At 38.1% G+C, this 15941-nt stretch overlaps 3 protein-coding genes across 4 annotated transcripts; 2 read left to right on the top strand and 1 right to left on the bottom strand.

Annotated features, from left to right (window-relative positions):
• The first annotated feature begins 10 nt into the window (after positions 1-10).
• On the top strand, positions 11-10847 carry kel (Kell metallo-endopeptidase (Kell blood group)). 2 transcript variants are annotated; one of them, XM_032558262.1, is made up of 18 exons: positions 13-361; positions 1775-2066; positions 2149-2439; positions 4433-4554; positions 4923-5081; positions 5242-5313; positions 5400-5588; positions 6269-6429; positions 6513-6630; positions 6712-6807; positions 6892-6990; positions 7077-7154; positions 7706-7812; positions 7896-7985; positions 8064-8131; positions 9297-9457; positions 9538-9627; positions 10177-10847. In XM_032558262.1, the coding sequence occupies exons 1-18, from the start codon at positions 335-337 to the stop codon at positions 10321-10323; spliced, it is 2367 nt and encodes a 788-aa protein (XP_032414153.1). In that variant the 5' UTR covers positions 13-334; the 3' UTR covers positions 10324-10847. The 2 variants fall into 2 exon arrangements, 1 of the variants encoding a protein (XP_032414153.1); XR_004338699.1 differs by lacking the exons at positions 9538-9627; positions 10177-10847 and having other exon boundaries at positions 11-361; positions 8059-8131; positions 9297-9332.
• Positions 10848-11546: 699 nt separating this feature from the next.
• Positions 11547-12640, top strand: LOC116716613 (histone H1.1-like). Its single transcript, XM_032557440.1, has 2 exons — positions 11547-11863; positions 12264-12640. Exons 1-2 carry the CDS (start codon positions 11629-11631, stop codon positions 12638-12640), a joined length of 612 nt encoding a protein of 203 aa, XP_032413331.1. The 5' UTR covers positions 11547-11628.
• Positions 12641-13320: 680 nt separating this feature from the next.
• On the bottom strand, positions 13321-15790 carry emg1 (EMG1 N1-specific pseudouridine methyltransferase). The gene is made up of 5 exons (XM_032558272.1): positions 15610-15790; positions 15394-15495; positions 15129-15270; positions 14132-14337; positions 13321-14048 (listed from the first exon to the last, which is right to left on the bottom strand). The coding sequence occupies exons 1-5, from the start codon at positions 15754-15756 to the stop codon at positions 13935-13937; spliced, it is 711 nt and encodes a 236-aa protein (XP_032414163.1). The 5' UTR covers positions 15757-15790; the 3' UTR covers positions 13321-13934.
• Positions 15791-15941: the final 151 nt, after the last annotated feature.

The raw sequence follows: 15941 nt of genomic DNA, 5'->3' as shown, positions 1-15941 counted from the left end.
AGGCAATGTATAAGCAGAAGCGATGTGTTGGTGTTTACTCACCAATCACAGCTCTCTGTCCTGGCACTCTTTAATACGGCAGACAGAAAAAAAACATGTTCTGCTGTTGTCGAAAACAAAAAGTAATCCCTGTCCATGGAGATCAGAGGGGTACTCCCTGCTGTATTTGGATTTTGGAGAGGTGAAGACGAAACCTGCAGAGTTGTTTTTTATCGGCGAGTCAGATGAGGAAAGAGAGTGATGAAAAGAGATACAGAGCAGAGATGACAGCACTTTGACGCAGGAGGTGCGTGTGAAACCTAAACGCCACGACAGCGACAGAAACAGGGCAAGAATGAGTCAAACTTCAATCGAGCTTCAGGTAAGGTCTCTTAAAGTCATGTGTGCTAATAACGCTGCTTGGTAAAAAGGTACGAACCAACTTCTGCCAGTACGTCTGCCGTGTTCAATGGGAAAAAGTTGATTTGGAAAAACACCTGACGATCACTACCAATACGTCATCAGCAGAAAACTTGCAATCTAGAGCAAAATTTTACTTTGACAAAAGTAATATTTTTACAAATGTGTGCTTTCAAAACTTATTTTAAGAGCAAAACATATTTTGAAAATATGACTCATTTCTGTAAAAAAAAAAAATTATTAAAAAAATAGGAAATGGTACATAATGCTATAAAGGAAAGATGAGAATAAATGGAAAGCAGTTAGCATTAACTAGTGTTAAATAAACTCACTTGGGTGCGGTCCATCACTTCCCTGAAGAGTCGTGAACAAAAACAATAGGTTAGCAATTTTTAGTGTGTTATTTTCAACGTATATTACTTAAAATTTGAGAATTGTTGAAATTCTATTTATAATATAAACAAAAATACACAAATCAAAACTCGGAAAAACAGCATGACATATTGATCTTTGGGCTTCAGAAAGCATAAAGTAAAAAAAAAATGGCCATATTATGCTGTAAAAATTACTGCAAAGACTCAAACAGGTCAACTTGGCAAATATCAGGTGCACTTTACTCGTGTCCTTCTGTTCACTGCGTATTTCATTTTTATTATCACCACCTCTTGTAAAATGAATAAAAATGTCTTACAATAAATCCGTCGCCATTGCAGTAACCTGATCCCACACGCAATGTCTTTTTGTTTTGGAAAATATTTTTAGTTTGATAAAATGTATATAGTAGTGGGGAAAAATATGGTTGGATTTGTCTCCAACTGATACCTCAAGCAATTTCTATAAAATATATAGTACTGATTTCAAATCTATCAGTTTCTTAATCTACAGGTAACCTATGACTTCCTGTTTCTCTGAAGAGAAAATATGACATTTCTTATTTCTCTTTGAAATACCAGAACATTTTTACTAAAAATCTGGTGGAGGGACTAAAGCACTGTCCGTCATTTTCCCATGAAATGCTGCTTTGGAGACTGTACAGTATTTGCCTTCCTCAGCTCTGTTGCAAAACCAGCCAAATGTTAGGTGGATTCCTTATATTACCTGAGTTGAAGGCGCTGCTGATTGGACCAGATTTCTTTCACCTGCCGAGAAGTGCTGCAGAGTGGCACACCAATGTGTGTGTTCATGCACCCACATCTGAACCCATGAGCAGATCTGCGCAACAGTTGGTCTGTTACATAAAATCCCAATAAAAGTACCAAGAAGTTTGTGTTTCATCATGGAAATGTTGTGAATGCTTTTGCAAGTCAGTGTAAGTTTGGAATGTTTCCGTAGATTTTCTTACAGTTTTGTTTCCTTCACCCTTTTCCAAACTCAGCAATCGGACCGCTCAAAGTCACACCCAGAACCCGAGAGCCGGCTACAGCCTGTGCCTCAGCTGCAGCTGACAGAACAACCTCAGCATTTCCACCAGCTCCAGCAACAGAACCCACTCCAGCCTGGGCAACAACAACTATTAAACACTGAGCGTCAAGAGAAGTCGGTGTGGGTAACACCTCAGAGACTGTTTGGTCTTCTTCTGGTATTTTTTATAGGAATTGCCATTCTGGGACTAGCCTACTACCTTCACCACGTTCTGCACGCAGGGAGTGGGAACAATGCAGCAAACGGTAGGCCTCCAGAACCAATCATGAACAACAAATTAAAATGGATTACCAGCTTGTCTAACTGTCCTTTCACTGTGTCCTACAGTAACCCTGTGTGTTTCTACCGCCTGTCAGTGGGCTGCTGCTCGTCTGTCCATGTCCACTGACCCCTTCACCCAGGCCTGTGATTACTTTGTGTCCATGTGTGGTTCAAAAAGACTCCAGCTCAAAAGCAAAGGGAGACAAAGAAGTCACAGTATACTGGGTCATTCACAAAACCCGATTGAAAGGTTAGCAGAAACGGACAAACAAAATAAAATGGAACGCAGAAGACTAGGAGAAGATACGATTCTGAGCCGAAAAACTCTGCTGCTGCAATATCTCAGAGGGATTTTAGGTAGGAAACAATGTGAAGCTTTTTGTAATTTCTAATATGTGCAGCTGGTTGATTTATTGATCTGGTTATGGTGCACTTGGGATACTCTGAGGGAAAAATTACTGTGCTTAGACATTAGAGGAAACTGTAAATACAGATAGTGCAGGAGAATCTAGAGAGCATAATGGTTGAGATGATGGAGGTAACAATGAAGAGGATGTTAGATTCTCTTGCTTTAATCCTTGAAGCAAGAGATGAGGCTGAAAACAACGATGTGGAACACACTGGAAACTAACTTTAGGCAGAAAAGAAAGAAAGCATTGGACAGTATCCCAAAGAAAGAGTGTGTGTCAACCAGACCTTCAAAAGGATAAATCAAGGCTCTGAGATTGGTGGGGAGGAATGGAGTTTGTGCTGAATCTATGTAATCAAGCTAGCGACTGTGGGGAGGGCTGCAAATGTTTGGGCTGAAGGCCAGGGTGCCAGGGGTACGGCAAGATGCAATTTGTCCCCCATAAAGGGGACCAAGGTTCCTGATAACAGAGTGAGACGTGTTATTTTTTGCCTCCTGGCCAAGATATTTGAACAATGTAATCACTGTTCACATGGATCCTCTGCTGGGTCCATGTGAACAGGTCCATCTGTCATGTTAAGTGGAGCAGGACCAAACATTGGCATGAGGGAGGCAGAATAATATCAAGATTCTGCCTGATATAAAAATTCACAATTTCTACATTTTTGTGTTTCCAATTGTGTCTAAGCTCCTTCAAAAAACAGCCCAAACGCAGGAGTCTCTGCTAATGCTTCTCAAAGACATATGGTTGTATAATTTTGCATTTGTTTGCAGTTAATTTAACGTACGAGTGTAAACTTTGAGCTGGACGGCATGGCCAGCAGCAGCTCAGTTGGATTTAAAGTGACAGCTCAGTTTCAGCTCATTCTGAAAAGAACTCAAAATATTCAGAACTGACCGACTAAAATCTCATAATCTAAGAATGATTTTGTGCAACAAAAAAAAATGCGATGAACATATTTTGAATAGCCCATGGACCTATCCTAACCTATTCAAGGAAGCACAATAGGTTACCTTTAATGAAAATGCAAAAGCATGCTTTCAAAAACTAGAAGCGTCACATAGAAAGAAACATCAGGTTGACAAATTAGTGTTTAATTGCCATGCATTGTATTGGAGTTACAAAATAATACATAGTAAGGTATGGAGTAAGGTAGCATGGCAAATTGTGCTTTAATGGAGTTGTGGCGATGTTTCACTAAAAGAAATACAAAAATGTTTAAGATATGGAAAAACTCACTTGCATACCACAACAACAGAAAAATCTACATAAAGTTATTGCTCCATATCTTTGTATTCAGGGGTTTTAATCAGTTCAATGACAACAAGTATATAAAATTATACATCTTGGCATGCAGACTATTTCAACAATTTTGTTTTGAATGAATGGGTTAATCTCCATGGCTCAGTGAATTCCTGTATTCAGCAACAAAGTGAAAAGTCCCATGTTCATCAGCTTTCTGCTCAGTCAGTAGCTACAAAATGTGATACAACCATTATATTAACTAAACAGCTGCGCATAGAGAGCTTCATGGAATAGGTTTCCATGACTAAGCAACTGCTGCCAAGTGTAATGCAAAATGTTCAATGCAGAAGAGAGGAGTGAATCATACTGCTCTGGACATTAGAGGAGTGTAACCTTGTAGAAGCAAAGTGTGGACCAACACTACATAATGCTTTTGCATTAAAGTTCATGTGTGTATGTAAAACCAAAATATCCAATCGTTTTGGCAATATATTGTATAATCACCTCTGTGGTCATAACTTCATAGGATGTGTGGTTAGTAGACAAGGCTTGGAGCATCACCTCCTCGGTATCATTCATTCTGTCATACATGGTGATTGCAGCTTTAAATGTGTTTCTTTGACAGGAAATGGAGAGATTGACCAGGATAAAGATTTAATAAAAATTGGATTAAATCTTGTCTATCTGTCTACCAGAGACCAACCAAAGTTCAAGCAGCTCAGCAGTTCAGAAGACTAAAGACTTCTACCATTCCTGCTTAGACACCAGATCTCTGGAAGCTGTGGGGGCAGAGCCATTTCTCAGACTCATCCAGAAGGTATGAACATGGTGTGTCTTTTAAAACGCGTTTCAAGGCAGTTTATTATGTAACTGATGGGCTCTTTGTAGTGGTGGTTGCATCCTTGTTTCAGTCGTTAAGCACAAAAAATCAGAGAATAATGTCACCACAATATCAGATTGTCAAACCAACTTTGTTCCAACCTTTTATATTAGGAAATTTGATAATTTTATCATATTGTAAGATATTTCACAACACGAGGAAACAAAGCTAATCAATTATTCCCTGCATCATAGACTTCAGATCTAAAATCTCAGCCAACCCACCTAGTCAATCCAATTATATGACTGTGTTTATTATCCTCTTTCTTCCTTTTGTCAAATTTCTCTCTGTGTATCTGTATACAGTTGGGAGGCTGGGCTGTGTCTGGACAGTGGAATAGGACTGATTTCAACTACACCCTCGGTTTGTTAATGAGAGAATATGGAACATTTCCATTCTTCAACCTCTACATAGGCAAAGACCTGAATGAAGCTGCCAGCAACCGGACAAAGAGATACATTCAGGCCAGTGTCTTAATTATCTGATATTTATAACCCAAATGTCTTAGAGTGCAGCAAAAATACAGTAAGTTGACTCGTTTGTTAGAGTAATTTTGGAGTTGATGTAAACAAAGTGAGAATGATGTTATTGTCTTAACTCGAGCATTCATCCTCTTATTAACAGATTGATCAGCCGGATCTGTTGATCCCAATTGAGTGGAACAGCCAAACGCAAAAGTCAAGAGCTAAAACTGAGGTTGATCATTCATATCCTAATTCCTGCAGTAGATATTTCCCAGATTAAAGTTGATGTTTAATCTAACAGAGTATATTTGAATGCAGACTTTACGTCCCTTCCTGGCGTCATGTCAGAGCTACCTGGCTTTCCTGGGATCCCCTCCGTCCATGAGGATGCTCCACGTTGGCACGTTCATCTCTCTGTCCTCAGAGCTCGCTGTCGCTGCTTCACCTCTGCAGTACCGCCTGTCAAAGGGACAGCTCTATCAGCGAATGACAATAAGAGATCTACAGGTACAAGTCCGGTCTGCTCTGTCCGTGTTTCATTGTTTCAAACATTTAATGATTCTGTTAAACACAGAGAAAGTCCACAATCAGGGTTAGATTAACTACTGTTTCAATTCAGGACTAACCAGGAAATAATTTTCAAAGCTTTATGACTTAAACTTATTCTTATTATACATCCTTTGACATATTTTTACAGGCATTCAGGCAGGACAACATCTGTGCGCAGAACACCATATGTTGGAGACCCATGATAACATTTGCATTGGATAAATTTTTAAGAATAATTTAAAGAGTCATCAAGGATATTTTAAAAGGTTTTGGTGAAAGCAGTTTATATATGTGTAAAGGTCAGATGTGAACAGATAATACAAGTAAGCAACATAACTTCAGCACTTTACCAAATATATATTTTTTTCAATATAAAACTTAACCTTTTACTTACAGTAAGTAATGTTCATATATTACCACAGGGTAAAGTACTTTGAGTAACAACATCTTGTTTACTATTTCTTCTTGATCTACAAATGCCACCATAGGCTCAGCAGAGAGGGAAAAAATCCACCTTAAAACTTTTAAACCAAGTTTAAAAGTTGGTTTAAACTGTTTAAAAGTTGGTACCAGTGATACCAATGACTTCTTTCTCTGGAAACATAATTTTACAGATGAAAATAAATATTCTTCCACAGAGCCAGGCCCCTGCTATTGACTGGTTGGGCTGTCTGCAGGCTGCTTTCCATCCTCTGTCCCTCACAGAAGACGATCATGTCCTCCTGCACAACTTGCCTTACATCATTCAAATGTCCCGCATCATCAACAAATGGTTGCATAAGCCTGAAATGAGTAACAGGTAATATTAAGTTATTAAAACAGGATCTTACTATCTCAGAGTGCTTTTTTTAAAATCTTTTCTTGCCACTTTGTTGGGCGAAGCGGTATTCTTCACACCTTTATGGTCCTGAATCTGTTGCACACCCTGATGCCCGCCATGGATTCCAGATTTTCAGAAACGGCAAAGAATTTTTCTTTGGCATTGGGGAACATTGAAGAGGTCAGTCAGCATGACTTGATCCAAAATAAAAGCAGAAGTGTAAATGGATTAATTGAGTCATGTGTTGGGACTTTTTACCAGGAAGTCCCTCGCTGGAAACAATGCGTACTGGAGACTGAAAGAGGATTTGATTCAGTTCTCAGACATCTTCTCAGTGAGACGACTGCACGTCGAGAGGTGAAGAGACTCCATAACACAAACTGAAATGATTAAATGATTTAAATCTCCATCTAACACAGTTTGTATTCCCCCCAATAACAGACAGAAGAAATTATTGAAAACGTCTTTTTTGCCTTCATTTCCAAAATAACGGATCTCAGGTGGAAAGATCAAAAGTCTTTTCAGCGTTTCATTGACAAGGTGAAAAGGAAATAGGAATTTCTAGATTTGAATTAGTCTGCATCTTGTTTACAGTTTTTTAATTATTGGAGCTTTTCTTTCTCCAGGTTTACTCCTCACCTCCAAGACTATTGTCCTCAAAGGAGATTTCTAATGAAGATGATCTTGACCTATTATTCTCTGAGGTACACAGCAGAATTAAAAAAGAAACTCTATTCTTTATGATTTATTTCTAAGTAACCAGTTGTTGTTGTTATCTGTGCCTGTGGTGTATTACATAAAATCCCTCCAAAATTCAGTGGGTTTTTTTGTGGTTGAAATCTTTCAAAATAGAAAGAGGTTTGAGGGTTATGAATACCTGAACATGACACTATGACCATAGTAGCATGCTGTGCAGTGTGTGTCCTTGAAGTATCAATAAAATGAAGAAGTTGGCAATAAACAATTGAGAACTTCCCTCAGTGATCATTCTTGTTTCAAAGGTTCAAGCTAATACTTAACAAACAAAAAATATCCCTTTGAAAATGATCATACACGGGGCAGACAATTGGAAAAATCATCCAATGCCGAAATAATTTAAAAAATCACAAAATCTAAACAACTATTGCTGAAAGGGGGTATTAAAATTGCTCTTGTCTGACAAGAGCAATTTGCCAGCAAGAGCAATTTTTTTAATTTTTTTACTGCTAACAGACAAAGACAATAACCTCTGATCCAGTAACGTCAATGATTTCAGGTGACGGTCAGCTCCAGTGGCTTCTTTACCAATTACCTTCAGCTACTTTCCCTTTGGCAGAAGAGACGCAGTAAACTCTTGGCTGCGCAGACTGAGGATGCTGACATGTAAGTTTCTCCTTTACCACGTTTAACTATTAAATTCTGGATAAACTCTTAAACATGCAATAATCCTCTCATATTTATTTCAGTCTGTCTGTCGCACCCTCTCTGGTGAGTAACGGGCTTCTCTTCCCAATGGGAATGTTCGTCCCTCCTCTTTTCCACCCCACCTATCCAAAGTAAGTTGTGTTCAAGGAAAAACATTGCTATTATTCGCTGATTTGATCACAACAACTCACTTCTTTTCTTGTGAACAGGGCCATGAATTATGGTGCAGTGGGTTTCCTTGTTGCTAAAGATATCTTTCATCTGTTTCTGCCTGAGAGTAAGAAAAGTTTACATCTCTGCTTTGATTTGTGTTTTTGATGTTTGGTCTTGCATTATGCTGCATTTTGTGCTCATTACTACGCATTCAGATTTTGATTACAAGTGTGTCGGAAAGAGTAGGAGCTTCTTAAAGAGACAGAGGCCAGTTTCAAAGCATCAAATTAGATAGTTAATTAGTTAGTTTGACTTTATTGAACTTAATGTAATAAAAAGTCAAAAGTAAAAAAAAATTATGTTTGATGGAAGATTTTCATAACAACTGAAGGTAACATAGTTACTTGATTGTGCTACAAAATGTCACCATGTACCTGGAAAATAAACAATACTGCCACTTTAAAAGAATTCAAGTCAGCAGATTGAGCGATTCTTGTAGCTTAATGTTTTTATTTCTGAAACTACAGATGAGTTTTCTTGACTGTCTTTGGGATATTTATCTTGCTTAATAATCTAATCCTCAGTTTATCTGTAGACTGTTATCAAGAGTGGCTCTGAAGATTTCCTGACTTTAAATTTCAGAAGTGACTTTGGAGTGATGTGCAGTACCATCCCTCCTCTGAACATGGTGTGCAGAATATCTGCATGTTTTCTTTCAACAGTGGAGTCTTGCTGTCAGTGCCCATAGAGGTCACTAATAATGAACATGTTGCTTATTATTTTAATGGAAAAACAGCACATATTATTTCCAGCTATTTCTATGGTTTCATTTGTTTTACTTTTGTATACCAGGTTGTTGAGTGTTGCAGAATTTCTTCTCAGATCCTTCATACAAATGAGATCTGGATCTCAATGGGGTTTTACCTGGTTAAATATAGGAAATTACTTAATAAAGAAGTAAGACTCTCTAGAAGGGTTCGTTGACAAATGTTCTTTTGACTCATTTGTTAGAAATCTTTTGAGGAGTTCCATGTTGTGGTTGATTTATGGTAAAATAGTATTTTAGATAGATTTTGCTGCAGGCTAATTTTTTTGTATGTGTAGATTACTTGGACTGTCACTGATGTGTGGCTTGAATTTCATCATAAGAACTGCATTAGGAATATATTTACAGAGAAAAGCAGTGATGTGTTCAGTATCCATTTTTCCATTGCCACCCTGGTAATAGTCTAAAAGTGGATCAGTTTTGTCAATATTAAACTATGATGTCTATGTCTGTTGTGTTCCAGTTTATTCTCACAACCTGACTATGCGTGCTGTGGGAGAATGTGTGTGGACTCACTACCTCAAAGCTACTGAAAAAGCAGGACAAGTTCGGGCGACAATTCTGTCTACGGCGTGGCAGGAGGAGGTGTGGTTGCAATACTCTGCACTACAGGTGGCACTACAGGTAAGGAAGCATATTAAAGCTACAGAGTTTGGTGTGAAGCACTTTAGGTCTATCCTTTCACATTTTTCCTCTTTCCTCAGGCCTATCATCAGAGTCTAAGCCAGAATCCTGCAGACACCTCGGTTTCAGGGTTGCATCACACGCAGCTGTTTTTCAGATCTTTCTCTCAGGTAACTTTATTGGCCTTTCCTCATCCTAACTACCAACACAACGGTGTGGTTGGCATTCATGGATAGATGGAGATAGAGAGGAAGAAGTAAGGGAAGGAAGAAGGAAAGCAGCAAAGAGAGAAAAGTAAGAAAAAGAGAAAGTAAGTGGAAGGAAAGTAGGAAAAAAAGCTAAAGAGTGAAGGAAAGGAGGAAAGAGAGAGAACAAACGAGACCAGGAAAGAATGGAAGAAGGAAAGAAGGAAAGCAGGAAAGAATGAGAAAGAAACAGAGTGAAGGAGGGAATGAAAGAAGGAAATCAAGAAAGAGGAAGAAGGAAGGTAGGAAAAAGAGGGAAAGATTAAAGGAAATAGAGAAAGCAGGCAAGAGGGAGAAAAGAGGAAAGAAATAAGAAAAACAGGAAATAATGAAAGAAAGAGGGATACACAGAGGGAATGAATGAATTAATTAATAAATGAATGAATGAATAAATCTCTCCATTACCAGCTTGACTTCCCTGCTGTTTTATCTATATTTCTGAGCCACTAACTGTAATGATTTATTGGCCTGCAGGTCAGCTGTGACACTGACCAAGACGGTGAGTCCATGCCTCTGGACGCCTCCTTCTTGATCCCGGTCATGTGTGCCGAGTCTGGTCTGTGTCCAACAAGCCCACAGTGCTCGATTAAAGCTCAGCAGTACAAATCACAAGCATGCTGACCACAGTCTGTAACCACGAGCTGGACTTCAACCCCAGAAATATTCTGGGTTCAGGAATATTCACATCATTAAAACTTTGCTAATATATACGTATATGTACACTTCAACACTGCAGTTTTTTATTAGCCCTGGTTGTTTTTCTAAAATGATGCAAATTGCATTACTTGCACAAGTTGTTTGGGATTGGTTTAAATAACTAACATTAGATTTTTTAAAAATTAATATCACTTTTAGTCAGTGGTGAGAGTTTTAACAAAGGAAGTATAAGCTACCTGTTTTATGTGAACTGTCTGCTGTTAATATCACTCTCGGAGGAATCATTTGTTTATTGCATTTTATCCAGGCATATCTCACAAAAACACAAATCATGACAATTTTGCTTCTTTGGGCCTCTAACGTAAATACAAATAAATCTATTAATACTGATAGAAGTAGTTTATCTGTGAACATTTAAAAGAATCAGGAATTTTGTAACAGCACAAAGAATGTTCATTCAAATCAATAAAAATTGGTTCCGGACTCTTTATCTGCTCTGATTACTGAGATATTCTCCAAGAATTTGTGCAAGACAGAAAATAAGGTTCAAATGCTCTGTTATGACATTTTTAAAAAGCAAAAAGGATACAAAGAGACAAAGAAGCCAAAAAGTTTTTGCAAAGATCCATTTGAAAGCGTTGTTTAGAAGTTCAAAGTTAAAGGAACAGCGGCGTTGAGAAAAAGAAGATATTAGTGGCTGCCATTTCTGGAAATGGGAACAAGTAGAATCAAATAAGACAAAAAAACATTTCATCGGGTCATACTGGAATTACCTATAAGTTTTCCACACTCTTGTAATGAATGAGTTTAATATGTTTGAGTCACCAGAAGTGATTAAAAGTTGCATTTTTGTATTTAATTTGTACACACCATGTATAACACTGGTTTTGCTGGGTTATTTAACTGGTTCTGTTTAGTTTGTTTATTGCAAAAAGCTACTAATTTGCATGATTTGCCAAAACGTCCAGTCTGCACTGAAGTAAAAAAAAAATTCAGGTGCTTCAGTTTATTATAATATTTGAACACAAACAAACTAAATGGTTCATGAACCTTTAAAACTAATTTGAAATAGCTCTGGCACATCTTTAAGAGCTTAATCACAGCTGTTATTAGGTTGCTATGGGAACAGATTTGTTAAAAAAAACATACAAAACAATTGTTTTTTTTTAAATACAACAAAGCATGGTTTAGAAAAAACTCTGGCAATTTAAAATTAGCTTCTGTGTTTTAGATTTCTTTCTGGGTTACAATGTCTGATTCTTTCATAAAATGAAGAAAAAAAACGGAGCAAAAAAAGCTTTGCAGGGAGGTGTCAAGGAAAATGCTTCCATCAGTCTTAAAACAAAGGAGAAGAAACTATTAGGCGTGTCAAAACAGCAGAATAATCCCTCAAAAAACCCAGCCGGAAGAGGCCTTGGAAAAGCCGGAGCCAAACGTCTGGGTCGGCTTCTGAAACGAGTCGTTCAGCCTCAGGAGGAACCGGCGGCCGTAGCTGCACTTCCAAGTAAGTCAAATCCAAGGAAAGTTTCAGGTTAACCGCTGAATTGTTGAATTTATTATTGTCACTATGCAAATTTACAAAGATTAAAAGCCAAAACAGCCAACTCCAAAAACAATGCAAACAGTGTGAGATATAGCATATCTTAAACTGAAAGATTAGTAGCTTCAGTTCAACTGATTTCTTAAAGATTTTACCAATTACACAGCTGCCTTTTTATGTTCGGCTCCTTCCAGCTACATCTTAAACTACTTAGACTTTGAACATTTTACATTTCTTAAACTTGGCATCCCCTGATTTTATCATTTGACTCCTAAATTGATTATATTCTCCACATCTTTCAGTTTATTTAACAATACAAAATATAACATTTAAGAGCTAGAATTAAAACCTTCTCATGTTTCAGAGACTCCCGTTCGTCTTTTCAAACATCAGATTGAAAAGAAAGCAGATAATGCACCCGCGGCAAAGTTCTCGAAGCAGCAGGTTTCCAAGCTCATCCTTAATGTGGTCTCCCAGTGCAAACATAAAGGGGGCATCTCCATGGATGAGCTCAAGGAGACACTGGCCGCCGAAGGCTATGATGTTGCAAAGAACAATCGCCAAGTTAAGGTGGTGACGGAGCAGCTGGTCAACAACAAGACACTGGTGAGAACTACAAGAAACACCTCACTGAGACTCAATAAGGTAAAAACTGAATTTGCTTCTTTCACTGAGTGGCATTTCAGTTCTCCATCCAGATTATTTTTCACAGGATGTTTGGATGTTAACTTAAAATTTTAGTAACTGTTTGGTCAAATATCAAATCAGCTTTACTGTACACATTTTTATCCCTTTAAAAACAGAAAATAATAAAAACAAAGAGTGCAAAGATGAACAAAGCAACATCTCAGAAGCCCCCACAAGAGCCGTGGAAGAAGACTCCAGCCAAAAGAAACCCTGAAGAAGAGACGAAAGCACAGAAAAATAACAAAAATCCGGCCAAAGCAAAAGCCAAAATACAGAAAATGCAAAGAAATACTGACAAAGCAGCACCGAAGTCCAAGAAACAAAAAAAGCAGTCACCCAAACCCAAAAGAAAACCCCAAAAACGAGCCAGGAAGAGACCTCAACTCAGAAAGAACCGATGCATGCGAGCTCAAACGCCACCAGCAAAGACTACAAAGACACATAGGCATCAACCAAAACAGGTCAAATCTTCTAGGAGAAAGCAACCACAAAGACGGAAACTTCCTAAAAGAAGCTCAAAGCGGCAGAAAAAGCATCGCAAGAGTTACAGGAGAAGCTGGAAGCACTATGATTGGCAATAAACTGAAGTATTTTTATCAGTCTGACCATTCTTTGTTGCTTTAACTGTGTTGAATGAAAACTTTTCATCCGTTTAATTATTTTCCATTAATTACTGATATAAAGATGTTATAACTGCTTTGTTTCGGATTGTAATAAAAAGAAAAGAAACACCCTTTCCTAAAAATACATTTTAATTTAAACTTTGTGTGACACATTTTGGTACAAAAGAAGGTTTTTTTCAAAGTATAATCTATTAGGTACAGAAGTAACCATAAGGTCCAATAAAAGTCATAATCATGGAGGAAAAAACACAAATTCATAGATAATTCTTTTACAGCCAATTTAGTATCAATTATGAGGTTAACAAGCAGCACTGAAATGCACCATCTTGGCTCATCTCCATGTGTGGCTGCAGAAAACTTTTGAAATTTACAATGGAGATGCGGGAGCACTGAACTGAATAGAGGAGAAATCATAGCCACTTTAAACTAGAAAACAAAACTTTTCCAATCCAAACAATCATATCATTATAATAAACAATTTTTTTTGTTATCTGGAAACAATATAAAAATGATCCCATTATGTTGACATAATGATTTTTGTTTTCACATTTCCCATCTTGAGAAAACAAAACAAAAATAGTATTTATGTGGGAGCGGGTGCTCTCTGCTTCCTATAGTTGTTCTTGTGGGAACGTTAAGCATTTGTTCCAGTAAATATGGTTCATTGTAACCAGAACCATATAATTACAGTTGTTTCCGTTCAGCAGTTTATTGTAATCCGTTTGTCACAGGACGCCCCACACCTCCTCAAAGGCGGAGCATATTTTGGCACAGGTCAGAGCTGCAGAGAGGGGGTAGTTACTTATAGAGACTGTCTGCTCGGTGTAGTCCACATTCACCTGAGGGCAAAAAAACCCAAACTGGTTATATTGAGAAATTATTTGAAACCATGAAACAAGAACTATCTGTATCATCTCCTCACCGAACCATGTGCAAACGCTCCGATCACCACTGCTGCAGGGCCCTCTGGCACCACGGTCCGAGCATTTGCAGCCTCCCCAGCGGAGAAGGACATGCCGATGCGGGGGCAGCCGGGGGGCAGGTGGTCAGACACTGGATTTTTAATCATCTTCAGCAGCTTCTGAGGACCGTCAGCGGCTCTGACGCTCAGTTTGTGCAGCAGCTGAACTTTGGTGTTAGAGAGAGAAGAAATAGTCAAAGAGATGGAGAGAAAACCATAAAACCATAAAAAGGACATTGCAAAAGTCGTTATCCCTCTTCAACTACTCAATACTTTGTTACATTATGACTACAACCTTTAGTGTACTTTAGGTTAGATTAGACAAAACTTTATTATTAATCCCTCATGAAAGTTCCTCTATGAAATTCAGTTTCCAGCGACAGCTTTATATGACTGGCCAATGCAAAGAAGTGAACAACTGTGAGGTGGAAGGGAATCGATAGACGATTTCCAGCAGTTTGACAAATAGAAGAAATAATAATGAAAAAAACATGGCAGTCATTTTTATTAAGTTCCCTTTAATCTGATAAATCTAAACATCAAATGTTAAAAGATTTTCTTCATAAATTCTCCGATTAAGGGAGTCAATCCGAGTGTAATCTTGTGATCTCTACATGAATCCAGCTGCTCTGTGAAGGCCTGAGGTTTGTTAGAAAACATCAGAGCATGAATCACACAACCAGCCAATGGTAACTCTGGAGGAGCGGTATAGATCCACAGCTCGGTTGGGAAAATCTGTCAGCAGGAAAACTATCAGTGATTCATGTCACAAATCTCACAGCCACTGAAAAGTGGCACAAAGGGTTTTATTAAAAGAGAACCTTAGGAAGCTCCATATGCAGTTTGCCAAACATCATCTAGCGAACACAGTTAATATAAGAAATCTCAATGTAAAAGCAGATTAAGGGGAGTTGATACTTTTGCAAGCCACTGTAGACAACAAAAAAAGAAACAATACCAATTAAACCACAGAAGCGGGTGAAGGTTCTGGGGATGCGGGTCTGTGGGTTGATCTCTATTAGGGCGTTTTTCTCGGTGTGGATGTAAACCTGCAACAGGCCTGCCCTGTTCAGCGGACTGTCCATCAGCATAAGCAGACACTGAAATGAAGGGACATATTGTTTTCAGAAACCTTAATCAGGCAGACACTGTAAGAAAAGTAAAAATACACAACCACATAAAAAAAAACAAAAAAAAACAAATGATGTAAGGTTTGTGTTTACCTGATGTGTGATGTCTGGTCTTATGTGTCCCGGATCTCTTCCACTTTTGATGATCATGTTTTTGTGCTGATCGCAGTTTAACAACTCAAATGTTTTACCAACCTGTAAGACACAAGCCAAACAGCAACAAGCAGAGATCAGAATTAAATCCTCTCAGCGTTAGCTGGTCACAGATGTTGGTTGTGTTTGTAATTAAGAGCAGCGTTATTCTCTAACCTTCACAGTTTCTAACGATGCTCCCTCCAGAATAACAACGAGCCTTCTTTCAGCCATTCGATCACGGAGGCTGATTTTGCCTGTTTTTGCTGCTTTTGGTTCATATTCATCCAAATGCTCCAGACCACGCTTCTTTCCAGATGCCATGACTCCTTTTGTTAGTCGCAGGAAGATGACGTCAGTAAAGAAAACGCATTGAGGTCTTTTTAAAATGATACAGTTGCCACGTAAAGTAATGCATTTACATTAGCTAACCTGTTTCTGTTTACATAAATAATGACTAAGAACATTCACCATTTTGTTTAAATAAAACAAAAATATTTTAATGCCGC

The sequence above is a fragment of the Xiphophorus hellerii genome, chromosome 3 (genome assembly GCF_003331165.1).
Source record: "Xiphophorus hellerii strain 12219 chromosome 3, Xiphophorus_hellerii-4.1, whole genome shotgun sequence".
In the NCBI taxonomy this organism is placed as follows: domain Eukaryota; kingdom Metazoa; phylum Chordata; class Actinopteri; order Cyprinodontiformes; family Poeciliidae; genus Xiphophorus; species Xiphophorus hellerii.
Note: the sequence above shows the minus strand (reverse complement) of the source record. Positions and strands in the feature narration are given on the sequence as shown.

Coding starts and splice junctions, on each gene's coding strand:
- emg1 (XM_032558272.1), bottom strand. CDS start 15,756: ATGGCATCTGGAAAGAAGCGTGGTCTGGAGCATTTGGATGAATATGAA. Junction 14,338..15,128: donor CCGCTTCTGTGGTTTAATTG/GTATTGTTTCTT, acceptor CTAACACCAAAG/TTCAGCTGCTGCACAAACTG. Junction 14,049..14,131: donor GAGCGTTTGCACATGGTTCG/GTGAGGAGATGA, acceptor TTTTGCCCTCAG/GTGAATGTGGACTACACCGA.
- kel (XM_032558262.1), top strand. CDS start 335: ATGAGTCAAACTTCAATCGAGCTTCAG. Junction 2,067..2,148: donor TGGGAACAATGCAGCAAACG/GTAGGCCTCCAG, acceptor TGTGTCCTACAG/TAACCCTGTGTGTTTCTACC. Junction 7,986..8,063: donor TTCCACCCCACCTATCCAAA/GTAAGTTGTGTT, acceptor TCTTGTGAACAG/GGCCATGAATTATGGTGCAG.
- LOC116716613 (XM_032557440.1), top strand. CDS start 11,629: ATGAAGAAAAAAAACGGAGCAAAAAAAGCTTTGCAGGGAGGTGTCAAG. Junction 11,864..12,263: donor GGCCGTAGCTGCACTTCCAA/GTAAGTCAAATC, acceptor CTCATGTTTCAG/AGACTCCCGTTCGTCTTTTC.